Source organism: Plecotus auritus, assembly GCF_963455305.1.
Source record: "Plecotus auritus genome assembly, chromosome: X".
Classification (NCBI taxonomy): domain Eukaryota; kingdom Metazoa; phylum Chordata; class Mammalia; order Chiroptera; family Vespertilionidae; genus Plecotus; species Plecotus auritus.
The window spans coordinates 46,594,514-46,610,733 of NC_137784.1; the positions used below are offsets into that span (position 1 = coordinate 46,594,514).

Here is a 16,220-nt window from a genome sequence, read left to right on the forward strand (position 1 = left end):
ATCATTTATTGAGAGACTACTACATTTTTAACATTTTCTTGGTGCTTTAAATTATATAAATGTAAGATAGAGTTCCCATATTCAAAGAGTATTATCTATTTTGGGAGACAGATAAATATAAACTATAATGCTAGCTATATATATATATAAGCCGCTCTTTAAAACCATATAACAGTTATATGTGGGTTCACCAGACAGTGATTACTTCTGCTTGGAGGTGGGGATGAATGAGAGGAAAGCTGGAGAAGGCTTCACAATTAATGGAAGTTGCATGTACTTTGAGTCTTGAAAGATACTTAACTATATGCCATATGATAAGTGATAAGGCAGAGGGGAGGACATTTCAGAAAGAAGAGACAGTATGAGAAAAAGCACTGGGTTTTAAAAGTTCTGGTTGGTTTGCAGATCATTGAGTAGTCTAGCCTAGCTAAAACAAAGCTTATGTAGCACACCTTACCTGTGTCCCAAGATATTTATGAGGCTAAATTCAGATAACATACTGAAGATGATTATAAATGTAAGACATTACGATGAAGTTCTGAGGGCAGAGTGGGCTTGAATGTTAGCTTGGCTTTCTGTACAGCACTGCCACGCAGGAACAACCTCATATCTCCTACTCTCTCTTCCTCCCATTTTCAGGACATGTACAGTGGCTTGGTGGGGCCCTTGGTCATCTGCAGAAAAGGCATCCTGGAACCCCATGGATTAAGAAATGACATGGACCGAGAATTTGCCTTATTATTCTTGATTTTTGATGAGAACCAGTCTTGGTATCTGGATGAGAACGTGGCAACCCATGGGGCCCAGGAGCCAGACCGTATTAACCTACAGGATAAAATTTTCTTGGAGAGTAATAAAATGCATGGTTTGTAGAAGCCCCCACTGATTATATAGGAGTATCTTATAGACCCATTACTATCCAAGGGTGTATAATCCCTGAAAAAAAAATGGGAAGGTAGGAAGTGGAATAGAGACAAATGGAAGAAATGTCTCCTACTATTTTATTTATATACACAAAGCAGATATGTAGTCTATATTAGATCAGGTGCCAAGAAAGCAGGAGTGCTGACTCTGTAAAGTTTCTGTGGTGACATCAGCATATTTGAACATATTACAGAGGCAAGATGGACATTTATGACCTTCAATGTATTTGGTGAGCTGGCTTGCTGAGGGTTTCTCTGCTTCAAAATCCTGAATTTAGTTTCTCAATATAATCTTATTTCTTTACTACTCTGGATCTGATACATGCTTTTACAATATACACAGGTGGACAGCTTATCTTTTAGTCTATTTTTAAGAACAAACTTCAATTTACAGATTGAAGAATTGGTGAAGAGAGCCTAAGGTAGTAACATACTTGGTTTATATTACATACAAGAAAGAGGTGGGGTTTTTTATGCTTGAGTGGATTTTTTAGGGACATTGTGCATTCAAGCCCTCCATTGTTCCAGAAATATGTGTATCTCTTCAAAAACAATAGGAAATCTCAAACAAGAGGGAGAATTTAAGTGCAATGAAATATATTAAGTCATTTCTCACTATCCCTTCTAATGTAATATTCCTTTGACCTGAGCATAAGGTTTAGCTTTATTAGTGACTCTAATGAAATTCAAAAGTAGTATTTCATTGTCACATGAATTCTAGTTATTTCTCCTTTGTGATTGAACAATTCACATTGGAACAGTTGTTTCACAAACTATAAGGTGAACTTTATCTCCTGTCAAATCAAAGAAATAAATTGCCCAGGACAAAAAGGGAGTAAGCACAGTTAGATCATATTAATGCAGGAATTGGGCTAATGCCCATTTCCATCTGCTTGTTTAAATGCTCATTCATCCAAAGTCTTCATATATCAATCAATCTGCCTATCTGTCCTTCAGGTATTGGTTGAGAACTTTTTGAGTGCTGGCATTGGAGATAAAGTTAAATAATGTAGAGGTCTGAGGGGATATAGATAATATTATTCCCTTCCTTTTCAGATTCATGAACCAATTCAGAAAGAGAAAGAGATGTTTGAGGTCAAATGTGAACTTGCTGAAAAGTTAACTGGAAAACCGAATTTGGTTCTTCAATTAAGTGGGCTTCCTAATACTCCTTTTGTAATATATAGGTTTTCTATCCTGTCATTAACATATATGGCCAACATTAGCCATCTTTCTTTTCAGGGACATAATCTTTTCCACAATGGAATAGTAAATCTGTTTACACCCCTTTGTATGGTCAGACAGATTCAAGAGAGAGAAGATTCAGAAAAGGCTGAATTGAGTTTGTTTAGTGTTGTTTTTTCTCAAATTCAGTTTGGTGGGGGTAAAACCAGAGGTGGCTATAAATGTCCCTTTCATTCTTTTCCATCTTCAGGTGTAGAATGGAAATTACCTTGCTTCTCTGAGAACATGAGAAGTTGAGGAATGTCTTGGGCATAATCCTGGCAATGTTCATTAACATGACAATGAGTAGTTTATTGTCTTTAGAGTATAGGATGTAGCCTAGGAAGAGGCAGATGATGAAGACCATGCATTGATATCATTATTAATTTTAAAAATGTGACATCTTTTAAAAATATTTATTGTAATCTAATGTGTCTGCTGGGTGTTCTGGGGAGTATAAAGGAACAATAGTACTATATTATCATTTACTGCTTACTAGGAACCTAGAGTCTAGTTGGGGATACAATCTTCTACACATTAAAAATAAGTAAATAAGAGGCAATTTCTGGTGAGTTCCAAAAAGCAAAACAGACAGTACTGGAGAAGTTCAGAGGTTTAAGGGGTGCAGAAAGTGAGAGGTACCGAAAGGAGCTAATCAAAGAAGTATTGTGGAGAAGGTGAAGGTTTGATTGGGCTTTGAACAGATGGATAGAAGGAGGCAGGGTTTTGGGGAGGGAAGTTCCAAAACATGAGAAGGGACGCAAAGAATATGCAAATTGGGACATATGGGGGATGGTGAATAAATTATCCTACTTGAAATAAGTTTTTTGGATAATGGGAGATGAGTCTGGAAAAATGTTTTGAGGCCATATTTAAGACCATGTTGGCTGAGTTAAGAAGCCATGGGCTTGATCTTTTGGGAAGGAGGGAGGTATTAAAGTATTTTAAACAACAGAATAGCATGGCCATATTATTTATTTAGAATTCCACTCTTATAACACCAATGTGGAAGATAAACTAGAGGGGAACAAATGGAATAGAGATGAGAGCAGTTAGGAGGCTATTGCTATCATCAGAGATAATAGGGACTAGCCCTAGGGCAGTGGCAATGGAAAGTCAAAATGAGAGATATAAGACTTTGTATTCTTTTACAGCCATTAATGGAAAGCTCTATGCCAACCTCAAGGGTCTTACCATGTACAAAGGAGAACGAGTGGCCTGGTACATGCTAGCCATGGGCCAAGATATTGATCTGCACACTGTCCACTTCCATGCAGAGAGCTTCCTCTATCGGGTGAGCTAGAAAGAAGGCTAAGTCCCTCAAGGGTGATTAGTGGAGTGCCTTAAGAGCCACTGAGGAAGAAGGGAATAGCAAAGAACAAAATAATCAGTTAAAAGAGGAGAAGTCTTGTACATGGAACATTGGGCTGGAAATTCTACTTTGACTCATATATCCCAGCATCACTTCTATCTGAAACAAATGCTCATTTATGGAGTAGGGGCATTGAAGGAATAAATGTAATTGGTTCTCAGTCAAGGACTCGACACAATGAGCTGTTATTGCAAGATCTATGAATTTCAGTGTTGTCTCAGAATCTGAAAATACTTCATATATTATAAGAAGAACTTCAATTGAGGAGTTCATAACAAAACATGTAGGTTTTGAAGAAGATTTAGTCTTAAGAAAAGGGACAGAGTTGAGGGCATTAATATAAATGTAAAGATCTAGAAGTGCTGAGAAAATTGATGATATGAAGAATAAACTATTTTGATTTACATTGCTAAAGAAAATATGTGGCTCCTTCCCAGAGTTCAAGGCTTAAGCCCAATTCCCCAGATTTCATTCCCAGTTTAGTTCCTTAGAGGTAGCTTCACTATCTTTTATTTTGGAATACTTGAAGAATAAGTAGGAGGAGAAAGAGTCCCCTCTATTGATTTAGTTTGTGTAGGCAGGTTCATTGGGAAGATAAATAAGGTGAACTATTTAAGCTACTCTCTGGTCTATAAATTGGAGTCCCATGTACCTAAAGTGTACTTCCAAGCCTATTGATTTTTATAAACTGTGAGGTGATCTCTATACTATCCACTTCCTCTTCACCCCCAATATCTCTTGCAGAATGGAAAGAGCTACCGGGCAGATGTGGTGGATTTATTCCCAGGGACCTTTGAGGTTGTGGAGATGGTGGCCAGCAACCCTGGGACATGGCTTATTCACTGCCATGTTACTGACCATGTCCATGGTGGCATGGAAACTCTCTTTACCGTCTTATCGCAAAGAGGTAAGAACTAACTACCTAAGTTGTGCCATCTTCTGGCACTTGTTTAGCCTATTGAAAACAGATAATCCTAAGAAGTCTCACCTATTCTTCTAATCCCACGAGAACCAGAATTTAAGACAGCATAGGTGTTCTCTCATCCAATATTTCTTATTCTCAATTGCCCCCTTGCTCTTGCCTCCTTCTAATTTCTTTGATACCCACTGAGCTCAAATCACTTGAAACTGCCTTAAACTACTTGGGTTTTAGTCATTTATGCTTAATGCAGACTTTCTTACTTTGAAATATATTTATTTTGTATATAAATTTATTACTTAGACTTAATTAAAGTCACTATTTCAAGAAATTTTGTTAATGAATCCAGTTTATAAAAATAAGAAGAAAAATAATTTTAATAATCATCCCTTAGTTGATTTTTCTTGTGTGGATTATGAAAGGCAGTTCTTTCTGTCCTAGAACAACTCTGTCTAAGGCTGTAAAGAAATAATAGCCTTTGATTACAGCTTATCTCAGACAGAGTTGCTACCAAGAGAAAAAACAAATTTTTCTTATGATTTTTTAATATGGAAAGAGAATAACTGGGGTAGTTTCTTTACCAATAAATCTTTGTTAGTTGCCAAGAATGTAGAAAGGTAGGCTGTGTTGGATTATATGCCTTTGGGTCATTAAAGGGTTAAGTCTCACTTCTTAAGACTTTCAACCTGAGTTCAGTTCTTAGATTATGCCCCTTACAAGAGGCCATATAAAATCTCCTGGGTCCCACATGAATCCAGGAAATTTTTTTTCATGTGCTTTGTTTTATTTGTTTTAAATATATTTTATTGATTTTTTTACAGAGAGGAAGGGAGAGGGAGAGGGATAGAGAGTTAGAAACATTGATGAGAGAGAAACATTGATCAGCTGCCTCCTGCACACCCCCCACTGGGGATGTGCCCGCAACCAAGGTACATGCCCTTGACTGGAATCAAACCTGGGACCCTTCAGTCCGCAGGCCAACATTCTACCCACTGAGCCAAACCAGTTAGGGCTCTTGTGCTTTGTTTTAAAGTGCCACATGGTTTTGAAAAATAGTGGTATTAAGGTAGATATTCTAGGATTGCCAATAATTGGCACTCTGTCAAGAATAGAAAGTGGAAGAAAGCCTTCGGGCATTAAAAAAGACTAGCACACCAGGGTAGGGATTACAATTCTGCTGTTTATCCTGTGGGGATAGACAAATAATTGTACATTATGATTTCCCGTGTGTTTGAAAAGTATTGTCCTCTGGTATACCATACTGCTAGAATGTGGCTTCCACATACTATAGTACTATTTTCTACCACCCAGATAAGCACACAATTCTTTGTTGTGCTGTCAGTCCTTAGAACCAAAGTCAAGTGATGAATTGATGTCTCATCAAAATGCTGAGAGTGAAGGATAGGTGGTCAGGTAAGGGGCTTGAGGAGAGTGGCCAAATGTTTGAAATAACCAGTCTGGGAAGTTTACTCTGAGTTCTGGGAAGTTAATTATTGCCTGGAGGCTTTGAGGGCTTATTTAAAGTTGGACACAAAGAATAATGATCTTTATATTGTACTTGTGTGATTTTTCTCCACCAGCATTTAGTATACCAGACAAAATACAAGGAAATTATAATTACTGCATTTTTTGTAGATTATTATAACACTCCTTGTAAGTTTGTAGTTGAGTTGACAGAACATGGATTCTAGCCTGACCAAGAAGGAAAGAAAAGACAGGATAAAGCTGGCATATTAGGAAAAAAAACTGAAGGGTCCAGGAGCTAGAGGTCTTCATGAGAGGGAAATAACAGGTGAAATGAAATAAATAGCGTTAGAGTACAAAAAGGATAGAACACTGTTGCTAGATTATAGATTTTTGATATGGAGCAGTATTGCATAAAAAGTCCAATGTGATCATGGTAGTAGTTGTGGAAAAGTTATTGGAGTTAAGAAGTTCAGAAATGGTGAGACTTGAGTGTTGGATGATGGATCAATACCCATAGTGAGAACTGAGGAGAGGAAGACTGAACCAGGTATTAAAGATTTCCATGAATGAAAAGCACTACTAGGAACATTGACAAGAAGTGGTATGGTTATTCTAGCTAAATAATATGAGCTTCAAAAGAGATAGGTCTTTACAAAAAGGAGAGGAGCAATAATCTCAAAGCACTGAGAGGATGTAAAGGAAGCATAGTTCTTAGAGAAGAACTCAGCCTCATTAAAGCAAGAAGAGGATGAAGAAGTTGAATATGCAGAGGATTCCTGAAGGGAGGGTGGAAAGGGTGACAAAAAGAGTAATAATGGTAATAGAGGAAGTGCTAATAAATATGTAAATAATGCATAGGGATGGCTTACCTTTCTCCTAAGTTTATGCACTTGCTCAAATTCTGTGTCACTACTCAAAATCAAATTTACATACCAATATTGATTTTGACCATAAGTTAGTTAAGCCCAGGTACCTTCATTTTTTTGTTATCTTACCCCAGAGATTTCCCCAACCAGTGCCAACCTCCCACAGTGAGCCTATAGATTGATAGGAAGAATAACAGGACTAACTTCTTGTCTTTTTTTTCTTTCTAGAACACTTAGGCATTATCACCACCATTACCAATGACATTGGAAAAGGTAGGAAGAGTGATCCACAGACTAGGTAGTTATATCCAATGTGCATTTGTGGGAAGGCGTATGTCTCTAATATATGGGATTCACATGACTGAAAGATGGATAGAAGTACTAGGAGAAAGCATTCTAATATTTCTGCAAAACTTCAGAAGCCAGGAATTTCAGGTTCAGCTTCCCTCAGTAGGTTTATTCTCTCTGGCCTCTACCCCAGCCTCCTGAGTTGAAGGCTGAAGAAAGTTTGAAGTCTTGCTGGGTTGGGTATGAATATACTGTAGCACAGTCATGAATTGCCCATAGAGACAGTGTGAAACTAGAACAAATACCATGGAGTCTGTACTAGGTATTTTTATTCTCGCATCTATGGAATACCAAACAGTTACTCTTTAGAACCAGTCATTTCTTTTCTATAAGAAAATACAGACTCTTGTTCTATCTAGCATAGGTCCAAATAGTGATTTCATTTCCTACCCCATTTGTACCTGAACTAAGATTCAGAAAGATTCAAAAGTTATGAGAGCTAGAAAAATATTAGAGATTATCAGTTGGAAATTTTTTCAGCTGTGTTTCTAATGATCTGCCTATGTATCTTATAAACTGACAACCATGAAACTAGGATGTATCCTGGAGGGGTTGTGAAGAGGCAAGATGAGGTTCAGAGTGGATCACTATACATACATATGCATGTATTTCATCTTGTTTCACTTCTGTAAGACCATACATTCATCCAGTTAAATATTCATTGAACAGATTCTGAGTGTCAGGGACATCAAAGCAAATAAAACATAGATACTATATTTCAAGAGATTTGTGTCTAAAAAATGGAATGAGACAGAAAAATAATAATTGCAATGTTAGATGCTATGTGTTGTTTTAAAAAGGCAAACAGTAATAACATCTATCAATTATTGTGCATATACTATCTTCCAGGTGCTATGCTAAATATTTATAAATACTAACTCACTTAAACCTCACAATAAACCTCTGAGTTAAGTACAGTTATTATCCCCTAAAAAATAGGTGACTGAAGTGCAGAAATGAGGAAAGATTAGATAATTTATCCCAAGCAAGTAAATTGTGAGAGTTTAAACAGTACAGATACTTTGAAAACACACAAAAAAGGAGCTTTAACTGTCCAGCTGAATTAATTAAAGCTTTACAGAGACCTGTAACATTTAAATTGGGGATAGAAAAGTGAGGAGGAAGAAAGGGTGTTCAAGCAAAAGGAGAAGTATGAGAATGTCTTGGAGGTCTAAAAGAGGATCACTTATTCTGGGGAACAAATAATGAGTTGCTGTAGCTGAAGAGTAGTAGATAAGGCTAGAAAAGTAGGTTAGAGCCTGATTGTGAAAGTGTGAATGCCTGACTGACTTGAATATGAGCTTTACTCCTTAGGTTAATTGGAGATCATTAAACGTTTGCATTCCAGGAACTCAGACAATCAAATATTTCACCTAAAAAGATCAATGTGACATTAGTGTTATCATGACTCAAAAGAGGTGACAGCACAGTGGCAGGTCCAATGGTCTTATCAGTTAGATCATTGAGTCAAACTTCTTCCCTAGATTTTCTACTTATTGTTTTTAATTCTTCCTTTTAGAACCATACAAACAAAATCCAATTGTTTTTACATCATAAGCCTTGATATATTTCTATCAAGGCTCTTCCTACTTTGAGTCTTAGCTCTTTCCATAGGCGGATTAGGGCCTCAATGATTCCTAAGGACTTTCTTAGCTATAACATGTTGTTATAAGAAGTCACTGTAACATCTGAGTCTGTTTTCACCAGCTAGTATTTTTAGGGATGGGGACAGTTCTTCTGTTTTATTTGGATAGAATTGTTTTTTCTCTTTTAGTGGTAGATTGCAAGTGACCTTTAATGTATGCTCCAGCCCAGGATTCCCATTTTCCTCTTGTTCCATTTCAGCAGCAATCTCCAGAGACTTTAGAGAAGACAATGTGAGGATGCTGGGCATGCAGATCCCTGTAAAGGATATCGAGACGCTTGCTTCTGTCATAATTGCCATGGGTGTCACTCTTCTGCTCATTGCCCTGGCTCTTGGTGGTGTGGTCTGGCACCAACATCGTCAAAAAAAATTACGGCGCAACAGGAGGTCGATCCTAGATGATAATTTTAAGCTTCTGTCCCTCAAGAACTAACAGCTGAATCTTGGCACTGCACATCTGGAATGCTCCCTCAGCAGGCCATGTACTAGCAGATGACCCCACTGTAAAAGGAGCGTGGGTGGGTAGACAGGCATAGGAGGGAATAAAACTTGTCTGGGTTTTTTCCCACTTATTTATTTACATAGAAATGCTATATTCCCTTTTTTCTTTACGTTTTTTTGCTCCACTTGGGAACGGGGCTAGGAGAGTCCTCTAAAATTATATATCACAAATTTCAATGGCTAGATTCTATCACTCACTGACACTTGGAAGATCTGGAAATTCCTAAAAACTGATCCTTCTCACAAAGTACGTACCAAGAATAAAACACATTGAATAGGTTTTTACTTTTTTCCAGGACCTAGCCTAATTCACTTTGAACCAAGACTAAGTGAGTTGTGAATATAATCTATATCTAAACTAAGGACTAAGCAAATAGGTATGATGGGGGGATTAGTGGGATTAGATTTGGAGATCCAAATTGTGTTTTAATTATACGAAGGAAACTATTTTGGAAAAGTGGGTAGATAGTGGTTGCCATGAGTACCTTTAACTTCTGAACCCAGAAGCTCCACAGAAAGCCAGTCCTCCAATTTACTAGTACAATCATACTGAAGGGAATGTTAAGTGTCTTGTCCATATTTTAGACATAAATTCCTATACATTAAAGTACTTGTTAAAACACTGTAAGAGTGAACTTGATAATTTTGATGTTTCCTCTTGCCTCTGGAAAGCTGTGACTGGATTGAAACACTCTCTGGTGGGGGGAGGAGTGGGTATAGAATGCCTGCAAGCTTGTTTTTTGGACATGAAAACGCTGTCCCAGAGGAAGCCTCAAAAACAGAATGGTGGCTACCATCTTTTTCCCCACAGGTGCCAAAAGTAATCTTAATGCCAAGAAAAGTTGCCAAAGGAAAATAGAGGACTGCAGTCAGGATCAAACCTGTCCACTTAGCAAGGAAAGGAGGACACAGGTCCCATGGGCTCTTTTGGTATTTGAGGATATAGGAGGTCTACTTGAAATTCTGGGGGCCTCTTTGAAGCACAAAGTTCTTCCCTTTGGCACCTTAAAACAATATTCCTTTGTCACCTGCAAATTCAAGCCTATTCAAAACTTTAGTAAGAGACCACAGACAAGAGAGTAGGGATGGTTTAGGATGGCACACCACACCCTCACTACAGTATCCATATTAACATTTTACACGGCAAGTAGAGAACAGAGGAGGCATCAGGGACAGTGAATACGATACGTGAAATACACGGTGCTTTATACTTTACAAAGCATCTAATACCTGATTGCATTTGACTTCCTTGAGTTTTATAAGAGTGCTATTATGTTTTACATTTGAGTAAACTAAGGATCAGAGAGAATAAGTAACTTTACCTAAGAATATTCAGCTAGAAGTTGATCAGGGATACAAGCCTTCATCTATTGGACTCCAAATACCTGTTCCATCCTCCCATATCATGAAAACTCTTCTATCTCCATCCTTTGTGCCCACATTGACTCCAATTTTCCTATATTCAGAGCCAATGCCCTTGCACATCAAATGTAGAAACCCACAAGGCTGGTGTCCAGTTGCTATATAATGTTGAAGTTTTAAGAGAAAAATGCAGAACAGAGCTTATCTTGATTTATAGTGATCAGTGGCTTCCTGGGGAGCTTTCCTGAAAATCAGGAACATAGCAGGAAGTGGAGGTGAGGGAACGGTTGGATTGCTAGTTATGAAATCAACTGTTAAACTTTTTAAGCCATTGCATAATCAATGCACTTAACACCAGAACTCTTTAGACTCACTATTAATATGGAGATTTTTGAAAATCCAGTACACTCTGAGGATTCCAGTCAATGATAATTATAATTTTCATTCATCTGGAAGGTTGTTAGCTTGATAATGAATCTGAGATAAGGTCAGGCAAGTGGGATAGGGATACACTTCTTCTGAGTATGTAATACTGCTCCAGATTGGGGAATGTAGGCTCAAGCCCCTGCATGCAATTCAGAAAGAGATGTATTTTTTTTTTTGGAGGGTTTGCTTCCAATGAGGATATAGGAGACATTTTTGACAATTAAGTGACACTTCTATCCATTTAATTGCTAAAGCCAGAAACCCCCAAATTCAACACTTTAGTGATTCTTATTTGTTTTACTTAAAAATATCTTTAACTGATTCATTTGTTTCTATCTTCATTGCTACAACCCCAGTCTAAAACACAGCCATCTGTTACCTGGACTAGTTGTTATAGCCTCCTGCTTACTTTCCTCACATTCACTCTAGCCCCATACCATGGATTCTCCATGAAGACAAGTGATGTTTTTAAAATATAAATTAGGCTTCCAATTCAGATAAGATTCCATAGACTCATCTCTCCCTGAAGATAAAGACACTCCAGATGAAATAATGAAAGAGGAAACAATATAAGGACTCAAAAAGATAAAAAGAGGTAGGCATCCTGAAGAAAAAACTAAGCAACAGAGCAATTGGGTATCTTTCCAACAATGAACCAAGCAGAATGCACCCAAAGGTCAAACAGAAGTCCTAGATAACCCCAGGGTGGTCTGGAGGCAATGGAAATAGGGATTGAAGAGGAACTCTTCTGACACCAACTGGCCAGAAAAGGTGCTCTTTATCTCTACAGGCTACAGATTCCTCTACCTCAAGGGAAATTTCAACATAGTAAGCTGCTCAACCCAGAACACATTTTTCAGGCCTGCAAGCTATACTATATTTTTCCTACCCAGAAATAAATGGCTCTGGCAGGGATCAACAGGAGTCCCAATGACACCAGAGATACCAAGCAAAACAAAAAAAAAGTGCAATAAAATCACTGACAATTACATTATCATGCAAAATTATGCCAAAATCTGTGTGCTAAACTTAAGGTGACTGCCTCTTAAAATAGATTGTTTTGGAGATTCCAAGATGGCTATAGAATAGGTGGAAGCTACACTCACCTGCTCTCAACCCCAAACTAAATATACAACTAAATTATAGAGCAATTAACCTGAATAACCAACTGAAGGCTAGCTGAACTGAAATCAAGGATTTAAAAAAGAAGCCACATAGAGAGTGGTAAGAAGAGCAGAAATGCAGAAAGGGCTAGCCATCAAACCTAGGTGTGGTGGCTGAGAAGCCAAAGGCAGCTGCAAAATTCCCTCCCCCTAAAAGCATGGGGTCTCAACCCCACACAGGGATCCCCAACGCAGATGAACAAAGATGGGAAGAGGATCCCATATTGCATATGGTGGTGAAAATTAGTAGTGATTCAGGCTGCCTAGGACAGTGGTCGGCAAACTGCGGCTCGCAAGCCACAATTTGCCACTCTGTTGACTAATGAGTTTGCCGACCACTGGGATAGGGGCTTAATCACAAGGAACAACAACAGCCTGTAATTATTGGAATCGAGAGTCTAGGTCAGTGGTCGGCAAACTCATTAGTCAACAGAGCCGCAGTTTGCCGACCACTGGCCTAGGAGAACCAGATGCACCTTTCCCAGGGACATGCACTACTATTGTTACAGCACCAGACAGGGGATTGCACTGCTGGATCCTCAACTGTTGGTGAGACCACTCTGCAATACTTGGGTCCTGTGGAGGGGTTTTCAGGCTTCACCCAGCAGTGACTTTTGGGGCCCTCTCTGAGAAAGGCTCTTGGCAGAGATTCAGACAGTGACTAAACTGTTTGGCTTTGGAAAGAGGGCTGGTCTCCCTCACATCAAGCACACAGGAGGGGGCTAAGCACTCAACTGTTGTAGTTGAATCTTGAATGCTGCTGGCCCTTTTGTGGTTGGAGTTAACATTTTAGGCTGTCTGACTGACTTTACAGGTAAACCTCATCATCATATCTGAGCTCTGGTGTCCTCTGAAGCCCACCAGTGGTTGTGGGCTTATCCATCCACCCACCTGCTGAATCACTTGGCTGGTGTCATCCTACTGAGTTAAGCTGCAAAGGGGGATGAGTGTTGTGCAGAACTGAGATTTTCAGAGCATGTCTCCCAGGTAAGCCTTTGTCCAAGAATAAGACAGGCAGGTGCTGGAGTGTGTGGCTATATAGTAGGGGATTGGTGGCACCCTTGAGAGCTTATCCCTGACTACCCTGGGAAAAGGTAGAAATTCCCGTCCCCCTCACTACAGGTTTGAAGACACTGCCCCAATTGGGAGACTATTTGGATCAGCCCTGCCAAGTCTCAGATAATCCACTAAGCTGGGCTCAGTTCCACAAGGGAAAGCAAGAGTGAGTCAAAACTGGAACATTCAAAGTGTGAGTCCCTCAGAGGCTATTGTCTGGAACTGGGATGAAGTTCTTTTTCCCTCCTGCAGGCTAGGCTGACATAACCCCCAATGGAAGACTCTTTTGATCTGTACTCCTGAACGCTGGTGGCTTTGCCCTATTGAACTTTCTCCTGCAGAGGGTACTGATGGCCTTTTTGAACCTGAACCTGCAGCAAGGCTCCCAGAGGAACCTGGAAACTGGCATAGGCTGAGTAGTTTGGCTCAGGAGTAGGGACCACTTTCCACTCATTGAGTGACCAACAAGGTAAATCCAAAATAAGGGACCCACAAGACATGTCCTTCTTATTTCAGTTGTTCCACTCTACTGAGCTCACAACCTGTGGAAAGGGCTGTGGTTTGTGGCCAGCCTGGGACCTCTACAGTCTTTCGTTGGAAAGGTCTGGAAGAAGACAAGGCAACCTCATGGGGAAGAGGAGTAGCTGACAAGTGGAGGCAGACTTAGGGAGCCTCAGTCATTTTACAGATATACCCTCAGCTCTATGCCGAAAAAAGCTGACTCTTATACATAGATTGGCCACTCCCATGCACCTCCAGGCACAGTAGGTACAGCCACAAACAGTGAACAGCATGATAGCTCCAGAGAGGTAGCCCAAAGCTGGTAACACACAATGTCTGAAATCAATCTGTACCTGAACCTGGCCTAAGTGGACCCAGAACCAACAAAACAAGTGGTGGGCTTTAGATGACACCAGAGCTCAATGCCTCTAGCTCAATGCCACACATAAGGCAGACCCAAAATAGAAATTCTGGCAGGCACCAGACCATACTGGCAAAAACTCCGACTCAAGGGCAGACCATGCACAACATTTCATATATGGTCATAGAAGTTTACCCATATAGTCAGTCAGACAACCTAAATGGTTAGCTCCAACCACAAAAGGGCCAGCAGCATTCAAGACTCAACTACAACAGAAGTGTGTACATAACCCATAAGAAACATTTCTGGAGCACTGAGCTCAGGTGATCTAGAAGTTTGTGCCACTGAGCCCAACAAGACACCTTCATCATAAAACCATTATAACCAACTTCAGAGTCATAGCAGATCTACCTTATACACAGAGGCAAAATGGGGTGACAAAGAAATATGCCCTAAATAAAAGAAAAAGAGAAATCCCCAGTAAAAGAATTAAATGAAATAGAAGCAACCAAAATACCAGATATTGAGTTTAAAAAAAATGGTTATAATAATGCTCAAAGACCATAGAAGAAAAATGGATGATCTCAGTGAGCATTTTTTTTAAAGATAGTAAGCAATAAAAAGGTCATGGAAAATATGAAAAATAACCACTGATAACTTTTTAAAAAATACAATACCTGAAATGAAAAATATACTAGAAGGAATCAACGGCAGCTTAGATGTCAACAATTCAGAAGGCAAGATAACAGTAAGCACCCAAGCAGACCATGAAAAAGAAAAGATAATTTTAAAAATGAGGAATGTCTAAGGGACCTCTGAGGCAACATCAAGCATAACAGTATATACATCATAGAATTACCAGAAGGAAAAGAGAGTGAGCAAGGGATTGAGAACCTGCTTGAATAAATAATGGGTGAAAACTTAGCTAACCTGAGAGGGGTGAAGGAAAAAGTCACACATGTTTTGGAAGCACAAAGAGTCCCAATCAAGATGAACCCAAAGAGACCCACACAAAGACACATCATAGTTAAAATGGCAAAGATTCAAGACAAAGAGAGAACCTTAAAGACAGTGAGCTAGAGAGAGAGTTACTTGAGAGTTCCCATAAGGCTGTCAGCTTTGTTCTCAACAGAAACAATTCAGGCCAGAAGAAATTGGCATGAAGTATTCAAAGTGATGAAGAGCAAGGTCCTGCAACCAAGACCATTCTATCCAGGAAGGCTATCATTTAAAATTGAAGGTCAAATAAAGACTTTCCCAGACCAAAAAAAAAAAAAAAAAGGCAGCTCATTCCCTGCTGCCACGGAGTTGCGTAGAGGGGGAGGCATAAGTGCATTCAAGATTTGGCTCTACCCATAACCCACTGCCATGGTCAAGGTAGGCATTGCTGTCAGAAGAGTAATGGACATTAATACTGCTTTACAGACGGTGCTGAAGACCTCCCTCATCCATGATGACCTAGTGGGTGGAATTCGTGAAGCTGTCAAAGCCTTAGACAAGCACCAAGCCCACCTTTGTGTACTTGCATCCAACTGTGATGAGCCTATTACATCAAGTTGGGGTAGGCTCTTTGGGCTGAACAGCAAATCAACCTAATTAAGGTTGATGACAACAAGAAACTAGGGGAATGGGTAGACCTCTGTAAAATTGACAGAGAGGGAAAACCCCGTAAAGTGATTGGTTGCAGTTGTGTGTGGTTAAGGACTATGGCAAAGAGTCTTAGGCAAAAGATGTCACTGAGGAGTACTTCAGATGCAAGAAATGAACAAATAAACTTGGCTCTTGTTTATTAAAAAAAAAGAAATGCTAAAGGAGTTCATTACCACCAAACCAGTATTAGAAGAAATGTTAAAGGGACTGCTTTAAGAAGAAATAGATAGAGAAGAGAAAGACACGGGTATAAAAAATCCTATCTAATAAAAGAGTAATATGCAAATTGACCATCACTCCAAGACACAAGATGGCCACACCCATGTGGTCAAAGATGGCTGCCCCCATGTGGACACAAGATGGCCTGCAGGGGAGGGCAGTTTGGGGCAATCAGGCCAGCAGGGGAGGGCAGTTAAGGGTGACTGGGCCAGCAGGG

The 16,220-nt window shown here is 39.4% G+C and overlaps 1 protein-coding gene and 1 pseudogene across 5 annotated transcripts in view; both read left to right on the plus strand.

Annotated features, from left to right (window-relative positions):
- Positions 1 to 9,892, plus strand: part of HEPH (hephaestin) — a 142,790-nt gene extending 132,898 nt beyond the window's left edge. For 2 of the 4 annotated variants that reach the window (XM_080652618.1, XM_080652617.1), the window contains exons 17-21: positions 640 to 865; positions 3,302 to 3,441; positions 4,264 to 4,426; positions 7,000 to 7,044; positions 8,965 to 9,890. In XM_080652618.1, the coding sequence (XP_080508744.1) occupies positions 640 to 865; positions 3,302 to 3,441; positions 4,264 to 4,426; positions 7,000 to 7,044; positions 8,965 to 9,197 (807 nt within the window). In that variant the 3' untranslated portion in view covers positions 9,198 to 9,890. Of the gene's footprint in view, positions 1 to 639; positions 866 to 3,301; positions 3,442 to 4,263; positions 4,427 to 6,999; positions 7,045 to 8,964 lie in introns of all 4 variants that reach the window. The other 2 variants (XM_080652620.1, XM_080652619.1) reach the window with 2 other exon arrangements.
- A 5,610-nt stretch (positions 9,893 to 15,502) lies between these two features.
- LOC308239976 (small ribosomal subunit protein eS12-like) lies at positions 15,503 to 15,899 on the plus strand (annotated as a pseudogene). Its single transcript has one exon. The product of its transcript is annotated as a small ribosomal subunit protein eS12-like (transcript).
- Positions 15,900 to 16,220: the final 321 nt, after the last annotated feature.